Genomic DNA, 23,589 nt, shown 5'->3' with positions numbered 1-23,589 from the left:
AGAACACGAGGAAAAATCAGCCTCCCCATCACCCCAAAGGTGATTTTGCACTGAAAGGACAGTACCCCAGACTACAGTACAAAGTGTGCAAGAAGACAGCAGCATCAAAGGATGTCATCTACGGACTGCGCTGTAACCACCAGAGGTGTCATGGTGTCAGACCAACCATTAGCGCATATTCAAAGCCCAGGTCTAGGAGCCTCTTCTTGAACTGAATGAATAAGGCACGTTGTTGTTGGTCCACCAAGGTATAGTCTGTAAACAACATAATTTTCTCATTGTCCCACATAATAAAATCTTTGTTCCTGCCTGCTACTAACATGGGTTTCATTGTCTCTGTAGTACAGGATCTGGAGTTCTATGAGTCTGGGGATCTTGCTGGGTCCCTGTGGATGCGCTCAATCACAAAATAGGGTGAGAGCGAGTTTTAGGGTCATATCAGTCTTTAGCCAGTCCTCAAGAAAATTAGTTAGGTCATCTCCTTCTGTCCCTATAGGTAGGCCAATAATGCAGATAATATTCTGAAGTGAATCACTGCATCTTCCAGCCTGGTCTCTGCAATTCACAGCTATTCCAAAATAGATTGTTTGTTCTGACAAATCTTGTGTAAAGGACCGCAGTTCTTTGATGGCCATTGAGTTTGTATTGACCTGTTCCAGCATCTTATATTTGTGTTCCATGGAGGAGAGACAAATCCTCCATGAAGTGGAATAATAGAACATTTTACCCCTCCACAATTCAACACTTTCCCTACCGTTGCGCTGACTGGAGTGGGAATATTAGATGTTATCCCTCCGCAATAAAACACTTTCCCCACTGTTGCACTGACTGGGGTGAGATTATAAAATGTTACCCCTATGCAATCCAACACTTTCCCTATTTTTGCACTCATTGGAGTGGGAATATTAAGTTTTATCCTGCCGCAATTCAACACTTTCAATACTGTTACACTCAGTGGAGTGGGAAAAGTAAAGTCTGCCCCTCTGCAATCCAACACTTTCCCTATGTTGCACCTATTGGAGTGGGAATAGTAAATTGTACCCCTCCGTTAATACAACAATTTCCCACTGTTGCACTTATTGGAGTGGGACTAGTATATTTTTAACTCTCTGTAATCTAATATTTTTCCTAGTGTTGTATTAATTGTAGTGGAAATAGTATATTTTAGTACTGCTCAATACAATATTTTATCTAATTTTGCATTTATTATAGTGAGAGCAGTAACTTTCACCTTTGTGAGATGTAATAATTTCATTTCTGTTGTGTTGTGTGAGGTGGGAGTAGTACATTTGATATATCATTAGTATAAGAATTTGTTTATATTTATATACATTGTAGTGGGAATTTTATATGTAGTAATTGCAATATTTAATAATTTTTTATACAGTTTTAATTTATATCATGTTTTTGTTTAGAAAAAAGAAATTTGTGATTATTTTTTTATTTGTAAAATATGTTTATAAAATTGTAAAAAAGATTATGTTGTCTACTTTTTAATTTTACTTAAAGTGGTTTTGCTTAAATCACCCTGGGCTTAATACCACCCGCCTAGAAGGCGGGTGGTATTATGAGAATTGCGAGTAAGTCATCTTATCGCCCACTCAGCCCTGCAATCCAAATTTATAAAGCCCAGGCGCGGGGGGTGTCACCTACGGGGGAGAGTTGTGGGGCCACACTTCATCGTCCAATCTGCTGACCACAGAAAATAAATTCCTTAGGCAGCTGACAGCTCTTCCCCCAAGTACTCCACTCCTGCCCCTGAGACTGGACCTGGGTCTGAGGCCCATTACGGAGGAACTAGGGCTTAAACCACTAACCTTTTGGCGCCGTCTTTGGAGCAGTCAAGATCTTACCATCTATAGAACTGAGCTACAGGAATTTCTATCCCTGCCTAACGCCACCAAGACCCCTTGGTTAAATTATATCAAGAGAACCTGTGAGACCATTGGATTACCAGATCTATGGTCAGATCCAGAAAGTACAAGTAACAGGACTCCGAGGAAAGCGCTGTCCAGAGCATATTATGAAAAAATGCTCCTCCTAGCTCTGGATAGCGCCCGAGAGGGATCTTTGACACATAGCTTCATTAAAACTAAAGTTTCATATAACCTTGAAAGCATTTTGGATGGCATGGCTCCTGCTCTAACAAGAAAACTATTCCTGCAGTGGAGGTACGGGACCCTTCCTCTAGGGTCTTTTACTAAACTATGGTCCTGTCGGCCTCCCACAGAGACGTGCCCTGCATGTGCCCATACAAAGGAGAACGATGTGCACGTGGTTTTTTTCTGTCGAGCCTACCAGAAAAGAAGGAAATATTGGCTTGTCCCCCTCCTCAAAAACTTGGGATTTAGAACTTTTTTACCCGCATATAGAGTTTTAAAGACTGATTTATCCCCGCCAATTGTGTTTGCTTTGGCAACATTTCTAACTGTAATGTGGTATGCCCGAACCCGATTGACAAAGATGGTTGGAGATCCTTGAAAAACTCTCACCCCTCGACTTACTGGTTTCTTTTCAATTTTTAATGTATTTTATGCTAATGATATACTGATATTCTGGATTTTTAACTGATGTGGTAATTTTGTACATCTTTTATGATCATGTGATCGAAATAAAGATTTGGTATGGATTATTTTTTTATTTGTAAAATATGTTTATAAAATTGTAAAAAATATTATGTTGTCTACTTTTTAATTTTACTTAAAGTGGTATTGCTATCTAAATATTTTATGTTATTGTATATATATATATATATTCGGCTCCAATCATCCTCCAGGACTCCACCTGTACAGATACGCCGCACTCACGGGGATGGTTTTTCAAGAGTTTATTAAAAAACCTCTAGCACATCAAAGGCGCGTTTCGGCGTTTAGCCTGACGCGTTTCGGCGTTTAGCCTTTGTCAATTTGCTCATTTGGGTTGAGCAAATTGACAAAGGCTAAACGCCGAAAGCGTCAGGCTAAACGCCGAAACGCGTCTTTGATGTGCTAGAGGTTTTTTAATAAACTCTTGAAAAACCATCCCCGTGAGTGCAGCGTATCCGTACAGGTGGAGTCCTGGAGGATGATTGGAGCCGAGTGTATGTGACGGGTACACCCCCGTCAAGCAGGCACCCGCTTGCGAGTGCGGCAGGCTGGTGTTGTCGGAGCAGCAAAATATATATATATATATATATATGTCAAAAACAGCTCCTCCAAACGAAGAAACAGAGACCAGTATCGGGGATACACGGAGGCATTTTATTCTCGAGGCTCACAGGTAGGCAAATGCATTTCGGCGGTCATCCCCGCCTTCTTCAGTGCCAGAGGTGTTGTTAACGAACAGTGCAGTTAAATTGTAGATTTAAATAGTCCACTGCATTCGGTTCCGTGATTGGTGACTCCGCCCCTGTAAAGAGTCTAACAGTGGCGAGTTGAATACCGCCTACCAGTCCCAGAATGCCACAGTCGTGTGGGGTGTGGTATGCAAGGGGAATCGAAGTCACGAAATTTCACCAAGTCCGTGTGCCCTCCGAGACTGCATGTCTCCTCTGGTCCCCTGTTCCGCATAAACCCCCAAAACCCGAACAGGATCTTTGAAGTAGGGGGTTTGGGGATAAATTCTCCAGACCCAACGTGCCGCCCGATGGCGACAACACTGCTCCAGCTTCTCCCTGGAATGGGGGTGGGGTGCGGCCAATATCCAGTACCCTGGAAAAGAAACAGTCCGCCAAAGCAGAAGCCAGCAGCACCGCACCCAACTTGACAATGCGGGGGTCTCTCTGCGCGATGCTGGCCATCACGCTGACAATATCAAAAACAGCTCCTCCAAACGAAGAAACAGAGACCACTAGCGGGGATACACGGAGGCATTTTATTCTCGAGGCTCACAGGTAGGCAAATGCATTTCGGCGGTCATCCCCGCCTTCTTCAGTGCCAGAGGTGTTGTTAACGAACAGTGCAGTTAAATTGTAGATTTAAATAGTCCACTGCATTTGGTTCCGTGATTGGTGACTCCGCCCCTGTAAAGAGTCTAACAGTGGCGAGTTGAATACCGCCTACCAGTCCCAGAATGCCACAGTCGTGTGGGGTGTGGTATGCAAGGGGAATCGAAGTCACGAAATTTCACCAAACTTCACCAAGTCCGTGTGCCCGCCGAGTGTATGTGACGGGTACACCCCCGTCAAGCAGGCACCCGCTTGCGAGTGCGGCAGGCTGGTGTTGTCGGAGCTGCAATATATATATATATATATATATGTATATATATATTTGTTATATTATTATATTTTTTAATATTTTTAAAATTATAATATAATTTAAAATGAGTAGTTTTATAGTAATGTTCTAACTGGATAAATGTTAAATATATATATGTGCATATACATATATGTATGTTTGAACATTTTTAAAGTAGGTTTATTTGTAATATTTGTTACAATATACATTAAATATAATACATTTTTATTAAATACATGTTAGTATTTATTATATTAGATTTTTTATATTTTAAGTTAGATATATTTTAAAATCGATATTTAATACAACAATATTATTGTAAACTATGTATTTTTTCTAATTGCTTTGTGCTTTCTTTTTTAAGTATAGGTTGTTGATATTTTTGTAGAAGATATTTATGTCTCGATAATTTTTTTAGTTCGATATTTTTTACCTCGATATTTTGTCAATGAACCATGAAATACCATTTCCTTTTCAATATTAAGGGCCTAATCAGGATGTCGGCCGTTAAGCCTCTGACCGGTCATCGGTGGCTTACTGACCGACATGGCAGGGTTACGTTCCGACCGCCGAATTATAATGTCGGTGGTCGGAGTTTAAACCGGCTGAGGAAACAGACTGAGTTCTGACGGGCTCAAGGAGCCCGTTGGTCAGTCGGAAGCGGCACATAATCCCTTAAGGATGGTGTTGCCGACAGCCTTCCCATGTTGACCTTTTGACATGGGACATGTTGTAGAGCGAGCGACTTTAGGGGCCCCTAGCAGGGCCCCCTTCTCCTCTGGACCTCCGATTGAGGCCCTGGGTTCCCTAGCAGGGCCCCCTTCTCCTCTGGCCCTCCGATTGAGGCCCTGGGTTCCCATGAGGTGCCTGCTACACGGTGCAGGGATGTGCAAAATCTTTCAATTTACAATGGGAGCTTGTGCTGCGGCTGGTTTTGGACCACCGCTCAAGCTCCCCTTGTAAAATGGAAGTTTACGACTGCAACCTATGGTTCCATCACCGAAATGGAGTTGTCTGCCCGACATCGTAATGAGGGCCTAAATACTGTAACCTTATAGTAAAATAATATAGCTCTGCTGATGTATAATTTTTTGAATAAAGAAACATGGCTACCCTTGCAATACCCTTGCAGGTTGTTTAATCTATTTTTATTGTAGAGTATCTAGATTGTCCAGCCACCAACATTCCATATGCAAAAGTCATTTGTTATATCTTCTCAAAGTGCTATTGCATTTGTAATACAGGGGCATATTATCAGAACGGCGTTAAAATCATCGCTGCTTTAGCGGCAGGAAACTGCCGCTAAAGCGGCGACAACGGGCTTGATAATATGCCCTTGATAATTCCCATAGAAGCCCATGTTCTCACCAGAACATGGGCTTCTATGGGAATTCACAAGGTCATATTATCAAGCCCATTATCGCCGTTTCTTGATAATTTGCCCTGACAGTTCTGAAATTTAAGCTGAGACATTATGTGTTTTGCAACCCCTATTATGATAAGAGCGCACATGGTGCGGTCGCAAACTCCCTTTCTATGTGGGAGCTTGTGCTGCTGTCAGAAACCGGCCGCAGCACAAGCTCCCATAGAGAAATACAAGTTTCTGTAAATCCCTGCACCGCTTGGCAGGCACCTCACAGTCGGAGGCTTTCCGACCGACATCCTAATTGGCCCTTATGTCTGCGGTCGGCACAATAGTTTGTAAAATTTGATTGCAGACTTTCAGTCTTTTTTGGGAATGTATGCTCCTTTATCCTGATATTAATTTTCTTTAAGGTTTGCCCTATGTAGAGTAGTTCCCATGACCATTTACTAATGCAAATACCATCCGATGTCTCACTACTGGCAACATTTTCTCAGATGTATTTTTTAGTTCCTGTTTCTGAGTCAGTTAAAATATCATCCTGTAATCAGTTGCTTTCATTGATGCATCATAAACAGGGAGAGACTAAACAAAAAACAGAAACACCCAGCAGCTGACTAAGGTTTCGCACATTCACTTCGTTTGTTTCAAAATTATTAGGCGGTGCGGCTACTCTCACCATCCGCTGCCAAGGATGGATATCAGACCAATGGTTGTGTAAGAGCAGAGAGGCGCACACAGTAAAGTCGATAGTATACAGAAGTCCAAAATGAGTTGTAGATCTTCGGTTCTTATTTGTAAAAGTTTTCTTTATTTTCATGTACAGCGGCACAGCCAACGCGTTTCATTCCCATTCGTGCCTTGGGAATTTCATCAGGGCATGCTTTAGACAATCTAGTCTGTGTGGTTATTCTCGATATCGCACTTCTTCAACAACAGTTTGAAGGGCAGTCACAGTGGCTCACAATGTGTGCCTGCAGAATGCTTAATGTTGAACTCCAAGTGGAGTGACGGTCCAAGTTTTCACGAAGTATTAGGTCGCTGTCACTATAATGGGTCAATGAAAGTGACAAATCCGGGCCCCTCGGGGGGACTCCAGAGGGGAAGGGGAGTCTAAGTGCCCAACGAAGTCTCCGGCTTCAAGAGGGGTCCGCAGAAGCGTAGTAACGCCACGGTGCCTTTGATATGGTCCCCGTTCTCCGCTGCTCCTCCTCCTGGAATTTTGGACGCCAAAAACTTGGACCGTCACTCCACTTGGAGTTCAACATTAAGCATTCTGCAGGCACACATTGTGAGCCACTGTGACTGCCCTTCAAACTGTTGTTGAAGAAGTGCGATATCGAGAATAACCACACAGACTAGATTGTCTAAAGCATGCCCTGATGAAATTCCCAAGGCACGAATGGGAATGAAACGCGTTGGCTGTGCCGCTGTACATGAAAATAAAGAAAACTTTTACAAATAAGAACCGAAGATCTACAACTCATTTTGGACTTCTGTATACTATCGACTTTACTGTGTGCGCCTCTCTGCTCTTACATAAACAGGGAGAGATACATTCCCAATTTTGGCCCTGATTATGATGTTGAGCGGATGGTAGCGGTCTGGAAACTGCCCTACCTTAGGTCGGCAGTTCCGACCTGGGTGTTACAATGCGATCACCCATAGGGCAGTCGCAAACATGCATTTTACAATGGAAGCTTATGCGGCTGGCGGAAAAGGCCTGCAGCACAAGCTTCCATTGTAAAATGCATCTTTGGAAACATCCCTGCACCGTGTGGCAGGTACCTCAGGTGCCTGCCAGACAGTGCAGGGTTGTTTAGGGAAGCACCATAGGTGGCCCCCAACCTCCATTGCAGAGGGCCAAGGGGAAGGGGCCCTGCTTGGGGCCCGTAGATACACTTTCCGACAGCCCATGTTGGAAAGGCCAATATGAAAGCGGTGTGGGAAACTGCCATCATAATCTCGACGATGAAGCCGAGCCATCTCCCCTGTCATTAGGGGATTTTTGTGTGTTTCAACGCACCGACAGGCTACTTGAGCCCGGTGGAAGCACAGCGGACAATCCCTCCACCCGATGCCTCCATCCACCGCATCATAATGCGGCGGGTGGACCACAATGTCAGGCGGCCCGCAATATTGATGCCATATTGCACAGAATTTTAATAGTACTTCCCAGTACTTAATTTGTAAAATAAAAAGTGCCGGGTCCCTCCTCCGAAGGCCACTTCGGCTTGCACCATCCAATGCCAGGACTGCCAACACACACCTGCAATTGTAACAATGCAGACTATTACGGGCCCCCAAAGGTAAAAGAATAGCTTGGGCGGCAGGTAACAGTAATTTTTAATGCATAGTGAATAAATAAACAGCTGCTGTTGTGCTTATCTCTAAATCAGACAAACAGCGGCAGTCGTCGGAGGCTTACTGACCGACATGAAAGGTTAAGTCCTGACAAACAAATTATAATGTCGGCGGTCGGAGTGTTAACCGGCCAGGGAAACAGACTGGGTTCTGACAGGCTCAAGGTGCCCATCGGCCAGCCAGAAGCCGCACCGCACATAAACATAGACCCTGGAGACAACTGCACCCCCTGTGCCAAGTAGGGGTGGAGCCGTTCTAAGAGCATCTGCTATCGCATCCTCGTCGAAGCTTAGCCCTGGAGTATCTTCCATATCGTATGGAGGATCGATGCAACTGGTTTCAGAAGAATACCAGTGTTGCTACCAGAGTAGCACTGGGCAAGACAGTGGGGGTTGTACCGTTGGTAACCTATGTAGAGTCCCACGGGGGTTGCCTGTGCAAAGACATCTGGATTATTAAATCGGTTTCCGACAGCCTTCCCATGTTGGCATTTTGACATGGGACATGTCGGAGAGCGACTTTTGGGCCCCCTTTTCCCTCCCCTCCGATTGAGGCCCTGGGGGGCATCTATGTTTCCCTCTTCACATCCTGCATCGTGTGGCAGGCACCATGAGGTGCCTTCGCCATCCACATTGTGTAGAGAGTGCATATAGTTTTAGGTCCTGATGAATTGCGCTGTATCCTTCAGAACAACTGCATGAAACATGTTGACCAACCACGAACTGACCACTTGGTAGAGTACACTTCCCTGGATCCTCACACCAGGAAGTATATCTCTCCACACTGCTTTTACTAAGGTAGATAACCACGCCATTAAAACACATTGTGGATTACCTAACCTTTTTTTTTTCTTTCACCACCATCACCTCCACACATCTACACCCGTTCCCACTAGGCCCTCATACCCGCATGCACCAACTGGCAGGGACAAAAGATCTCCGATAAAGAGCCCCATCTGGGTGCCCGTCAGGCATTGCACCGCCAGCCTGACGAGGAGCAAAACCCATATGATGAAGCATGACACCTAGCTTGCTGGGTGTGTGAGGGTTTTAGTCCCAAAAGGGAGGATTCCCATCCCCCCTTTCGTCCTCCTCTCTTAGGTTGTTACCTGGTCTTTTCTCGTCTTTCTCTTATTTATTTATTTATTTATTTACTGGCTTATATAGCGCTTGAATCCACTCCAACAGGAGTATCTCTGCGCTTAGAGTACACCTCCAAGGGAACTGCGTACTCCTCTTTGTTGATACTTTCCTGGGCACGTACGCTGGACCCTTTCAAAAATAGCCCGTCTTGTCCCTCCCTTTGATAACACTGTCTTTGCACGGGCAACCCCCGTGGGACTCTACATAGGTTACCAACGGTACAACCCCCACTGTCTTGCCCAGTGCTACTCTGGTAGCAACACTGGTATTCTTCTGAAACCAGTTGCATCGATCCTCCATACGATATGGAAGATACTCCAGGGCTAAGCTTCGACGAGGATGCGATAGCAGATGCTCTTAGAACGGCTCCACCCCTACTTGACACAGGGGGTGCAGTTGTCTCCAACTCAATAACAGATGAATGGGTGACAATTACACAATTCAAAAAAGATTGGCTCCGCGTAACACTGCATGGAGCCCTCATGACTGAATATCTGAGGGCCAAGATAGCACCCCATGGCTTGATAGTCAATATCTTGCAGCGGATATTCTTGGAAGACGGACCATTCAAAATTGACTGGTGCAATATATCCTGGAAATGTACGAAAGATTTGCTATTTCTTATAGTACAAACGCCATTTTGGTTAAGAGTCAAGCAGCTGAGGCAGCTCTAAAGGGGACCATACCTAAAACTGCCTTCACGACTAAACTAACCGAAATCAACAATGAAATCGCGGAAAACAAGGAGTTTTTATTGAAGCAGAAAATCACTAAACTCCAGAAGGACGTGGCTCGCTTTGATAAAGAGAAAGTCTATCCTTACCTAAAGGAAGACTTCACAACCACAAAGAGTAGTTACTCTAGTGACGAGAGTTCGGATACATCCAGCCGTAGGGGTTCATCTAACAGTGACTCTAGCGGGGGCAGTTGGAATAATCGCAACCAACCAGCTTTCAACCCTTTTCAGGGCTTTGACAACGGCCCCTTGTACCAAGGACCTCCACACCCACACCATCCACCACCACCATGGCAGTACCCTTTCTACCCACAGGGTCCTCCCCAATACTATCCCTTGAGTAACCCTCCTTTTTTAGGCAGAGGTTGGGGCAAAGGAAGAGGGCGCAGAAGAGGAGGACAGATGGGTGTACAATGGCAGGATCGACCAACCACGATGGTAGAGAACAGGAGCGCAACGCGGGGCAGGAGAGTCTAGTCGTAAACCTATCCTCAAGGACCCTCACTCCAATAGAACAGGCTGTTCTGGCGAAAGGCCTTGGATTTGTTCCCACTCCCACCCCTGACAGGTTTAATGAAACCTGTGAAGTTAAACAATTCTTTAGGAAAGTACGCCTTAAGGCTTTCTTTCAAGATGAACCTGAAGTTGAGAGAAATGACACAGGCCTACGCAATCCCTCCACTTTTACTCCTGCCAACAGCATGATTTCACCAGAGATTTTGAGCTTCGAGGGGGCCGTTTTGAAAAGTGTTGAGAGGATGCCACGTACCCGACCTTTCCATAATTTGAGTAACTCTGAGAGAGAAGCGATTGAGACACTTTCACAAGACCAAACCATAGTTATCAAACAAGCAGACAAAGGGGGCGCCATAGTCATTCAAGCACTCCATGATTACAATGTTGAGTGTAGACGCCAGCTCTCTGATTCCCGATACTATGCCTTGTTGGCTAGTGATCCCACTCCCAGACTTAAAAATGAGATTACATCCCTAGTTATGGAGGGTGAAACCAACGAGTGGTTAAGTAGGAATGAGGCCCACTTCCTCGTTACCACTAACCCTAAAACACCTTACTTCTATACCCTGCCAAAAATACACAAAGGCACCACCCCTGTTCCAGGTAGACCAATTGTGTCCGGCATAGGGTCTCTACTCGAGCCCTTGTCAAAATTCTGTGACAACTTTCTTCAGCCCATAGTCAAGAAAATACCATCCTTTCTCCAGGACACTAGCGACGTCCTGAGACTTCTGGACACCATCGACGGTAGGGAGGGAGTTGATCTACTGGTCACCTTAGATGTAGAGGCCTTGTATACAAACAACCCCTAGAGAGCCACCCTAGAGGCGGTCGAGGCCAGCCTACTTAAGGAGGAATGGACTTCACCAACACCCATCTCTTTCATCATGGCTTGTGCTACTATCGCACTTACTGAGAATTTCTCCCAATATGAGACTGACCTTTTCCATCAAATACAGGGTACCTCTGTGGGTAGTACATTTGCTCCCAGCCTGGCCTGTATATACATGGCACATTTTGAAGAGACAGTTGTCTACAAACCCACCAACCTCTTCAAGGACAACCTAACGTTGTGGCGTAGATACATAGACAATATCCTGATCCTCTGGAAAGGAGACACAGAGACCTGTAATGCCTTCTGCATTTGGCTGAATGAACAAAGCCCCTTCCTTAGGTTCACAAGCACCATTTCCACCACAGAGGTTGCCTTCCTAGACCTGAGGATAAGACTAAACGGGGCTGGCCTAAGTACTAACCTGCACACCAAGACAACTGACAGAAATAGCCTCCTCCTCTATGGAAGCCACCACCCTAAATCCTTGAGAGACAACCTGCCATTTGGGCAGTTCCTCAGAATCCGAAGGAACTGCTCTGACCTCACAGATTACAAAAGAGAAGCACAGCAATTACAACACAAATTGCAGGATAGAGGCTATCCCACTAAGCATATCCGCAACTCTTACAAGAGGGCCATGAACAACCCCAGAGACGCATTGTTAGAACCTAAGACATTGGAATCTACTGATACACTTACATGTGTCACCACATTTACAAAAAACTCAGGCCTGAATAAGCAAGCTATCATGAAACACTGGAGCATAGTCAACTCCGGTGATCTCTCTCTCCCACGCCCTAGGTTCGCGTTTAAGCGTACTGCAAACCTGAAGGACAAACTAGTACATACGAGACCTAGAAAGAAAGAACTTAACACTCAGAGAACACTATGGGATCCCCCCAAAGTCACTGGGCATTACCCTTGTGGGGGCTGTGCAGTCTGCAAGCAAACCAGTGTACACAAGGAAATAAAGCTACTTGAGTCCTTCACATGGCAGATTAAAAGACACTCAAATTGCAACACAAAGATGCATCTACCTACTCATATGTCCCTGTGAGAAAAGATACGTGGGCATGACTATGAGACAGGTTAAACTGCCCATAACTGAACCTAAGAGTAACATTAGATGCTCTAAAACCCACACTAGATTCTATGGTCACTCCAAAGACATGCAACACTCTGCGGAAAGTTTCACCTGGCTTGTTTTAGAGTCACATCCCCATATAACACAACAGGCCCTCTTTAGGATTGAACAAAGATGGGTGCACCGTCTAGGAACTGATGTCACAGGACTGAATGACATTATCCCGTGGGCGTCACTGTCTAATTGATTTTTCTCCTCCCAGTGGTCTCTCTCGCTCCTCTTCCCCCCCCCTTGAGTATTCCTAACCCGTGAATGAGAGTTCAAGTGGCCTCACTGTGGCAACTTGAACGCAAAATACCCCACTTCCCCACTCTAGCATCATATAGAGAGAATATATCATAGGATGGGTTCTGACCCACCGCACACCTACTAACACAAAACCCATGATGCTATGTTAGGACCACTATCCTGTACTGATTAAAATTACTGTATACCAACCTCCTGTTTACACATCTCACGGAGAAGGCACTGCTGTGAGTTAGGCTGCTGTACCAGAACTCTTCCGGTACTCCGGTACTCTCCACCAAGTCCTTGTTTATGCCTTCTCGCACTAACTACAGGATCTTATTAGCCAGTGTTATTAATATCATCCCCTTTCGTAAATCTGGTTTTTATTCACCGGTATTGCCCGACATTGACACTGGCAACCTTTCATTTTTACTAGCCATGACGTCCGAGAGCTTCTGATCACGCTCCGAGACCTTTCAAGATGGCGCCCGTCATAATTCCCTTCTGACATCTACATTCCACGTGACCCGTTGGCCCCACCTCTCCCACTAGCCTACGCATGCGCAGTCAATCAGTGCCGGCGCAGACGCGGTGGTTTTGGTCCCGGGCTCGGTCTGTAACATTATTTAAGATGGCTATCAATGCGGTTGCAGTCCTCCGGCTCCTCCACTCAGTTGTCCGCTCGGGTAGGTTGACTGATGCAACATGCGGCAGGACTAGGTAAGTGTAACCGCCGCCTCGGTGTCACTCTGGCACACGCTCTTTTTCTTGGCGGACCGACACCCCGTCATTACCACATGATACTACCCCACCATGTCGGGCACTTTTACGGGCAAGCCTAGGTATTGCTTTTATTATGCTAGAGATTGGGTTGATTAATCCATCTTCTGGGGGACATGGTGGAAGCCACCATGTGTTTGGCAGCGGGGTTGGCGAATCGCCTTACCCGGGGACACGCACTAACGGCCATGCCTTTTCGGCCGTCGCAGTGCTGCTGGGTGTTGCGGCCGCCGCGTTGCTGCTGGTCGTGGCTTGGCTTCCTCTATTGCACACCTGACGAGTATTTGCTCCCGCCTCGCACCATAACCAGCTGATCCAACAGCACCGTAACTTTGCTAACACTGGCGCGGATTAGCGCATGTTTTGGTACCATTGGAGCTGGCGATCCGATCATTTAAAATAGGCTTGCCACTATCCACACACATGCCTCGTTGGACGGCCTCTAACCTATACTATTACTTTATATGCTTGTCTACCGCTTCCCCCACCAGGGCACATTAATTGAAGTGTCTATTTCTACTGGAGGAGACCGTTGAAGTTGCACACAACACACATATGGGTGAGAACTTTCAGACTTGTTGTTCCCCCCATTCTTTTCCTTACAGCATTAATATGCAGCTTGTCCATTCTGTTGTTGTTCCCCATATGCTACGTTTTTAATCGCTCTACATAGCCAGTTACAATGCTATTTTTAACAGAGTGAACTTGTCACTCCTTTCTTTAGATGTGTATCTTTGAGTGAACTGCTAAATCTTGGGCTTGTTCCAGGTCCAGTCTTCTATGTTCATACGTACCTTTGCTTTTTCTTCCCCAGGTTTCACTAAGAAGTGGTAGGACCCACAGCCTACCTTCCAACTCCATGTGGAGTAGGTAATTCCTTCGCCATCCACATTGTGTAGATAGTGTATATAGTTTTAGGTCCTGATGAATTGCGCTGTATCCTTCAGAACAACTGCATGAAACATGTTGACCAACCACGAACTGACCACTTGGTAGAGTACACTTCCCTGGATCCTCACACCAGGAAGTATATCTCTCCACACTGCTTTTACTAAGGTAGATAACCACGCCATTAAAACACATTGTGGATTACCTACCCTTTTTAGGTCGAGCGACCTATCTCAATGCGCATGCGCATTGAGCGGGAGCTCGATATATAGGGGCTTATCGAGAGTTTACCTAACTGGCGATTCCACTGGCGATTTGATGCTGTGCCCGTGCGCTTTTAGGTCAATGCGCAAGCGCATTGACATAAAATGCGCGTGCACATCATCACATCGCCAGTCAATCATCAGCAGCACTCCTCCCACACCTTAGCTTCACTTCAAAGGCCCCTGCTGCTTCACACCCTCATGCCGCTCTCCCCGCTCCGCCCCCTCCCGCCGTGTCGCATTTCTCCTCCCCCACTTTCACTTTGACGGCCGCAGGCCGTCTCTCGTGTTTCTCCTTGTTTTTGCATTTCTCCTCCCCCACATAACCGAAATGTATTTACTTTCAGGCCGTGTCTCCTTTTATTTTTGCTTGTTTTGGCAGGAAGCTACAAGCGAAACGGTTTTATCTGAATAATTTAAAACTCTTTTGTATTGCTAGCACATTGCTAATGGAGGACGAAGAGTGACAGTGGACAACTAACGCTTAACAAATAATAACAAGCATTAATTTATAATCCATGGATTTAAATGCAGAACGTTTCTGCTTCTTTTCATTAGCATCGTCACGGCAATCACGTTTGTAACGTGTTCTTCTTAAACTCATCCAGTTACATCATTGGTAAATCGTCGACTTTGAATCTTGAATAAAAAGCTGCTTTTCCACACACAGGCCTGCAGACGTAAACGAAACAAAGGCATGGACACCATCCAAAAGTCTGTGAAACTTTCTCTGCTTTTAATAGCGCTAGAATTTGTGAGGCCCCTGAGGCATTTGCTGAGCACGTGCTGGTACGGTGCGCCGTATAGTATAACCACACTCTAATAAATCCGAAAAGTAAACCATTTATTTATTTTCTTGTGCTCTCGTTATATTCACAGCTAAATGTGCTTTCCCAGCACTGGTTTCCTGAAGAAGTCAAGGTGGCCATCTATTGGGTAAAAGTAGAACTGTTTACCGATGTGAGATTTCACAGAATTCCATCTGTGTAATGCAGTGTCTTTCCATACACCCCGTACTCCGTGATATGGGTTCAACGTGTTATTTCTACACCAGCAACATGTCCGTCCGTAACCCGAAGGTCACACATTTCAGCCCTGCCGAGCCCTTTAAAGCCTTTTATTTTTAATCGAAATATTATAGAAACGGCTTTTAAATCGTGTATTTTTTCAAATTCTTTTAATTTTCTTTTAAGGAAGTTGGTGCAGCCCGTACAACATAGCAAAGATTTCAAATATGATTCTTGAATCGAAAAATACAAAAGCATAACAGTACGTACATCATGCTACATAAATTATTGCTTAAAAAAATATGGATTGAAGAATTCATACACGTGTAAAAAGTCATTGTGTATCCAAATGTGATCGCAGATATTCACCCTCTTCAGTTCAATATGAACCCATTTTAAAGTAGTGATAGAGCGCACTTTTCTGCTCCTAACGAGTCTCGTGTACATTACTCAATCTCAGTTGCCGAATGTACTGTTGGTTTTCAGCGGAGGGGGGAGGATGGGGGGGGGGATCATATCCGATCCTTAAAGGTATTGCGAAAGCCATTTGGTTCTTCTAAAACGACGGAGTGATGATTTCAAACCATAAATGTTTGTTGTTAAAGTATAGAATTTTACCCTAAAGGGACCTAGATGTTGCTTCACACAGTACCAAGGCCATTTCACCCCCTCACCCACTCATCCTTACACACCCTCACTCACCCTCACACCTTCAACCCCCATCACAACCCTCTCACCCTCACTCACCCTCACACCCCCTCACCCTCACCCCCCTCTCCCTCACCCTCACCCACCCTTACCCTCACCCCCTCACCCTGACACACCCTGTCACCCTCACACCCTCACCCTCACACCCCCTCACCCTCACCACCCTCACCCCCTCACCCTCACACCCCTCACTCACCCTCACACCCTTACACCCTCACTCATCCTCACCCCCTCACCCTCACACCCTCACACCCCTCACCTACCCTCACACACCTTCACACCCCCTCACACACCCACTCACCCTCACACACCCTTACCCTCACCCCCTCACCCACCCTCACACACCCTCACACCCTTACTCCCTCACTCATCCTCACCCCCTCACCCTCACACCCTCACCCCCCTCACAACCCTCTCCCCCTCACTCAGCCTCACACCCTCACCCTCACACCCTCACCCTCACACCCCCTCACTCACCCTCACACACTCACTCACCCTCACACCCCCTCACCCTCACACCCCTCACCCTCACACCCCTCACCCTCACACCACTCAGTGCTACAACACATATGTGTGTGTAGGTGCAAATGCAATGTTCTTGGATTTTCGTCACAATAAAATACACTGAACATAATCTTCACAAAAGTTATTTACAAACGTTTAAGCTATTGCCATTATAAATTACAATAACTTTTATTTAAGTATTAATTATTTACAAAATTAAAAGCCATTGTTATTTGTAATATCAATACATCTAAGTCACGTAAATACAACACACATTGCATTACAAATGTTGTAGGTGTCACATTTGCGAAAGTTAAAACTATTGGCATTGTAACTGACAAAGCTATTAATTTTGCTATTTTCAAAACCAACACATAAATAAAAAGTGTCATTTACAATACCAATCGCTCAAACTTTCCTAATGCGAGACCTATTGCATTTCCAATGCTTGTTTATCTTTCACCACCATCACCTCCACACATCTACACCCTTCCCACTAGGCCCTCATACCCGCATGCACCAACTGGCAGGGACAAAAGATCTCCGATAAAGAGCCCCATTTGGGTGCCCGTCAGGCATTGCACCGCCAGCTTGACGAGGAGCAAAACCCATATGATGAAGCATGACACCTAGCTTGCTGGGTGTGTGAGGGTTTTAGTCCCGAAAGGGAGGATTCCCATCCCCCCTTTCGTCCTCCTCTCTTAGGTCGTTACCTGGTCTTTTCTAGTCTTTCTGTTAGAGTACACCTCCAAGGGAACTGCGTACTCCTCTTTGTTGATACCATGAGGTGCCTGCCACACGGTACAAGGATGTGCAAAAACTTCCAATTTACAAAGGGGGCTTGTGCTATGGCCGGTTTCGGACTGCCGCACAAGCTCCCATTGTAAAATGGAAGTTTGCGCCTGCAACCTATGGTCGGGCGGTTCCCTCACCGAAACGGCGTTGTCTGCCTGACATTGTAAAGTATCTAGATGGTCCAGCCACCAACATTCTGTATGCAAAAGTCATTTGTTATATCTCCAAAGTGCTATTGCATTTGTTACACAGTTCTGAAATTTAAGCTGAGACATTATGGTGCCTATTATGATGTTGGGCAGACCTGCGTCCTCTGGACACCGTCTCGTGTGAGAACCTACTGATCATAGGTCAGCAGTTCCGCACCCCCTTTTCGTGTGCAGTTGCAAACTCCCATTTTTATATTGGAGCTTGTGCTGTGGTCGGAAGCCGGCCACAGCACAAGCTCCCATAGAGAATTGGGAGTTTCTGTCAATCTCTGCTCTGCGTGGCAGGCACCTCACGGTCGGAGGCCTTTCTGATCGACATCCTAATTGGCCCCTATGTCTGTGGTCGACACAATAGTTTTAAAATTTGATTGTAGATATTCAGTCCTTATTGGGAATTTATGCTCCTTTATCCTCATATTAATTTTCTTTAGGGTCTGCCCTATGTATTGTAGTTCACATGACCATTAATTAATGCAAATACCATCCGATGTCTCACTACTGGCAACATTTTCTCAGATGTATTTTTAGTTCCTGTCAGTTAAATATCATCCTGTAATCAGGTGCTGCAATTGATGCATCATAAACAGGGAAAGATACATTCCCAATTTTGGCCCTGATTATGATGTTGGACAGGCAGTAGTGGTCTGGAAACTGCCCGGCCTTAGGTTGGCGGTTTCGACCTGGATGTTACAATGCAATCGCCCATAGGGCGGTCGCAAACATGCATTTCACAATGGAATCGTATGCGGCGGGTGGAAAAGGCCCCTGCAGCACAAGCTTCCATTGTAAAATACATGTTTGGAAACATCCCTGCACCGTGTGGCTTGGGCCTGCCACACGGTGCAGGGATGTTTAGGGGGGCACCATTGGCGCTCCCCATTCCCAATTGCAGAGGTCCATGGAGGGAAGGGGACCTGCTAGGGCCCCCCAGAAACACTTTCTAATAGCCTTTCCATGTTGGAAAGGCCGACATGAAAGCACTGTGGGAAACTGTCATCATAATCTCGATGGTGGAGCCGAGCCCGTCTCCACTGTCATTAGGGGATTATTGTGTGTTCTGACGCACCGAAGAAACACCACGGACGGTCCCTCCGCCTGATGCCTCCACCCGCCGCATGATAATGCGGCAGGTGGACCGCCATGTCAGATGTCGGGCGCACCGCAACTGACAGTCGGCCAGTTGCGGTCCGTATGACATGGTAATCGTGACCTTTGTTGTAAAAAACAATTGGGTAATACATTTTTGAGCATCTGCTTTAATAAGTCTCAACCAAAAAGTTAAGTTTTCTCATATATAGCATTAAATGTATCTATTCACAAAACGTTTTAAGTTTGTGATGATTATCTAAGATGTTCCATTATTGTTTTATAAAATGGTGCACATCAAACAATTGTTTTCTGTAGGAAATTGTTAAATGTATTCTCTCTTCTGCTGTTTGATTCTAAAAGTTTCTTCCGAGTAATATCAGTTTCTATTTCGCACTTATAATGGTTTTGACAGTAAAAGCCCAATCTACATAACACAGCTAAGCATCCAAATTGGATACACTGCATTGCTTATGGGAAACACAGTGCAGTTTCATATCTACAACAAGCATTGGCAAAGCCAATCGGTCTCAGCAATACGAGAGCTATAGGCGTTGTTAATGATGTGGCATTGAGTGTAGTGGAATTATGTTGAGTGGGATTGTGTGTCAGGGAGTGGAATTATTTGGAGTGTTATTGTATGTTGTGGAGTGGAATTATGTGGTGTAGTTTTATATTTTTCAGCATGATACATAATGCAAGTGAGCAGACAGCACCCCGGGTCACTCTTTGTTCAAGTGAGGCCTGTGTGTGAGGTCTGTGCACTATTGAGCTCCTGCTATCTGATTGCAAGAGTGCTTTCAGTCGAAATCCTGCTCTTTGAGAGCGCACACAAGCCCTGCCATGAGAAATAAGAAAATATTGTGATTAGAAGAGGCTTGGTTTCAGCAGATAGCGTAATTTAAAATGAAATAGCCATCATAAACATGAAAAGATGAAAGGAAGTCAGCTTGTGTAAATGAAATCCGGGGAAAGCAGAGATTGAAAGAAACGCTCAAGAGGTGGCCTCGAGACTGTTTCCAGTGATAACCAGTCACCTTGAGATTCGATGAGAATCTTGGGGAAGGAGAAGCACAAGCCAAGCAGCCACAGGGGATCGAGAGGGTGCAAGCGACAGTGGGAGGAGGATGATTGGACAAGAAAAAATGCATTGGGGAGAGAAATTGCACAACACATGCATAAATGACAAGGCAACAGGCAGCAGGATGGGGAGGGTTTGAGATGCCCATGCACCTCACTGGGACCTGGCTGACTGCTGCCTACACACCGCTACACATCGAATTTGACCACCATTCTTGGATCCGCCCGTTTGGAAGGTTAACTCCAAACTACCCAAAACGTTGCAAACTAATACCAGTGGCATCCTTTGAATACTAAGTAACAATAATAACATTGGCAATGCCAAAAGATGATGAGATGTTACTCGCCACCTGTTGCAAATGGTGACCAATCACTGCCTTTCCATTAATGGCACTCCCTAGTAGTGATCCCATGAAGCAGGAGTCATAATCTTTTTAGAGATGAGCTTAGTTCACGCTCATGATACGAAATTAAATGGAACTGGTAATGAATATTAGCTACAGTGTAGTGTTGCAAAATATATCATGCTAACATTGACTTTTCAGTACCGACTTATCAAGTTGACTTCTACAAATTCTCCTTTCCCTGTGAATTTTGCTCATATGTTATCAAAGTTGTGTTTGTTACTATTTCTATAGAAGTCTTCAAGGTGCTTTTAAGATCTCTTGTTTTCAGATTGTGCACCAGATTGTTCAAAGACAAACTTTAAGGAATGCGTTCAGATCAATGGAGAAAGTGGCCTTTTTCCATCCTGTCAGTGCCTTGCAGATTACCAGTTTAACAAAGAAAAGAAGACTTGTGTGCCGTAAGTATCAAACTCAAATATTTTACTTTTCTACTGCTGGCTCTGCAATAATAATTGTGCTGGGATTAAAAATCGTAATTGTTTTGGAAGTCCTAAAACATTATATATATATTTTGGATGGGGATGGCTCAAATACATTAAGAGAATGTCAGAAATCATGTCATTATGCTGTAGATTGCATGTGCAGCCTTTGTCACAAACCAATTCACACGTATTCAACTAGGGCCTGAATACAACAACCCAATTTTCATTTAGATTGTATTGTATTGTAATTGCATTTATGTAGCACTTACTACCCCTGACAAGGCGTTGAAGTAGTTTTTCGGCGAATAGCATTCTACTCTGGAACCGACAAAGGATTAGTGGTGAATTAGTATAGTGAAACATGAAAGTAATTTGAGTGGTGGATATGTAAGTCAGTTATTTGGATTGAGAAGGATAGTGGAGGACAGAAGAGGGGAAAAAGTTTGAATTTATATAGCACTTGCTACCCCTGATGGGGTGTTGAAGCGCTTTTTTGGCAAGTACTCCGGAACCCATAAAGTATTAGTGGTGAATTAGTGTTGTGTAGTTCCTTCTAATCCGTAGGATCTGCATATTGTTTGCACAACATAAACTAAGTGCTTGGTGTCTAGACTGGTTCCGGACACCCCCGGAGGATATGTTGGCCTATAGACCAGCTAGCCCACAGTGCCACCATGAGCCCCCTAACCTTACCATGGAGCAAATGGACTCTGGCAACCACTGAACATGACAACCCTGATCACTCAAAATGTAAAATGCAACTACAAAGGGAAGTTTCTTGTTTGTTGAACCAGCTCATGCGGATATTTATGCCACAGATAGAATTTACAAATGCAAAAAAATGTCAGGTGGATATCTTTTTTTTGCATTCATTGTCTAATTGGTTTTCAAAAACAATAGTTCCCTAAACACTCCCTGCCACGATCAGAATACTCCACCATCCTCCGAATCAGGGATGAACTGGGGGCTCATCTCTTTGGTAAGAATTCAAAATGTGATGGGCAGAAAGGTTAAATTAATCTCAGCCTCTGGTAATTACTCGGGCTGCATCCCAGTCCATCGTTTTCACCTCTTACATCTCGACGCCTCTTTTCCCTTCTGTCTCCTGTGAGCGATTCTACAATCACGCTTCTGATCTTTACCCTGTACAAAGATGTGGTCCTACCTAGGTTCGCCCTTTAAAAACACCTATTCATGTGTACGCCCATATTTGCAGGGAGTGTAGGAGGAAGATTTTTTTCACATGGAAAGCATTTGTTCACGCGGGGGGAGTGTGGTGTAGCAATTGTGCGAAAGGCGAAAGCACATTTTCCCTAAACTTGCAAATCGTTCTCCCCCTGATAAATCACATGATTACATTATGGGGGAAGTAAGAATGTATTTGGAAAACTTCATTTTACTATGATTTAAAAACATATTCTTGAGTAGTTTATAATTCCCCAAAGTGTGGAAATTTAAGGGACAAACTTTCAATTTGTAAAGTTTTGCTGGTGAACAGGGAAGCAAACAGTAGAACCGCCGGAAACACCAGGCAGAACACTCAGACAGGAGGGCGCCCCACGAAAGCAGGCACACACACATCAGAACAACGGGCAAGACGAAGAGGCAGACAACCCACAGAGGGCAACCAGCAAACACCAGGAGCACCCCCCCCTGCAGACAAGGAAGGGGGAGAACAAGCACAATAACAAAAAAGGCAATCGGGGCTGGCAACAACAATGGGCAGTGAGAAGGCCACCCACAGAAGAAGACCCCAGCGGCCCAAGGGGCAAACAAAGCGGTACAAAAGGGGGTGGTGATGGACGGAACATCTGAACCAATCCAGAGAGAACCTGGCTTGGCAGTTTTGGCTGGACTGTTCCCATGGGGTACAGGGTCAAGACTGATTTGCATATGGCTGGGTTCAAACTGGAATGGCATGGTGAGCAAAAAAACGATGGATTTAGGCCCAGATCACTGTACTGGGGTGAATGTATGACATTGTTCTGCATTCTGTCCATCACCTGCTGTTTTTGCATTTGTCACCCTGAGTGGGACGGGTATGCTCAGACGCGAGTCCCGTGCTCTCCATGCCACTGGAATCAAGCTATCCAGGCTGATGAGGGCTGAAAGCCCGAAACCGGTCCTTGGATGCTTGTTTCCAGTACAGAGAGGACCTGGCTTGGCAGTTTGGGCTGGACTGTTCCCATGGGGCACAGGGTCAAGACTGATTTGCATATGGCTGGGTTCAAACTGGAATGGCATGGTGAGCAAAAAAACGATGGATTTAGGCCCAGATCTCTGTACTGGGGTGAATGTATGACATTGTTCTGCATTCTGTCCATCACCTGTTGGTTTTGCATTTGTCACCCTGAGTGGGACGGGTATGCTCAGACGTGAGTCCCGTGCTCTCCATGCCACTGGAATCAAGCTATCCAGGCTGATGAGGGCTGAAAGCCCGAAACCGGTCCTTTGATGCTTGTTTCCAGTCCAGAGAGGACCTGGCTTGGCAGTTCGGGCTGGACTGTTCCCATGGGGCACAGGGTCAAGACTGATTTGCATATGACTGGGTTCAAACTGGAATGGCATGGTGAGCAAAAAAACGATGGATTTAGGCCCAGATCTCTGTACTGGGGTGAATGTATGACATTGTTCTCCATTCTGTCCATCACCTGTTGGTTTTGCATTTGTCACCCTGAGTGGGACGGGTATGCTCAGACGTGAGTCCCGTGCTCTCCATGCCACTGGAATTAAGCTATCCAGGCTGATGAGGGCTGAAAGCCCGAAACCGGTCCTTGGATGCTTGTTTCCAGTCCAGAGAGGACCTGGCTTGGCAGTTCAGGCTGGACTGTTCCCATGGGGCACAGGGTCAAGACTGATTTGCATATGGCTGGGTTCAAACTGGAATGGCATGGTGAG

General features: G+C 45.4%; 1 protein-coding gene across 1 annotated transcript in view; it reads left to right on the top strand.

Annotated features, from left to right (window-relative positions):
• MUC13 (mucin 13, cell surface associated) overlaps positions 1-23,589 on the top strand; it is a 774,931-nt gene that overhangs the window by 694,985 nt on the left and 56,357 nt on the right. The window contains exon 11 of the mRNA XM_078682060.1: positions 20,538-20,667. Coding sequence (XP_078538186.1) covers positions 20,538-20,667 — 130 coding nt within the window. The remainder of the gene's footprint in view (positions 1-20,537; positions 20,668-23,589) is intronic.

The sequence above is a fragment of the Lissotriton helveticus genome, chromosome 3_1, assembly GCF_964261635.1.
Source record: "Lissotriton helveticus chromosome 3_1, aLisHel1.1, whole genome shotgun sequence".
Taxonomy (NCBI): Eukaryota; Metazoa; Chordata; class Amphibia; order Caudata; family Salamandridae; genus Lissotriton; species Lissotriton helveticus.
This window is presented reverse-complemented; position numbering and strand designations above follow the sequence as displayed.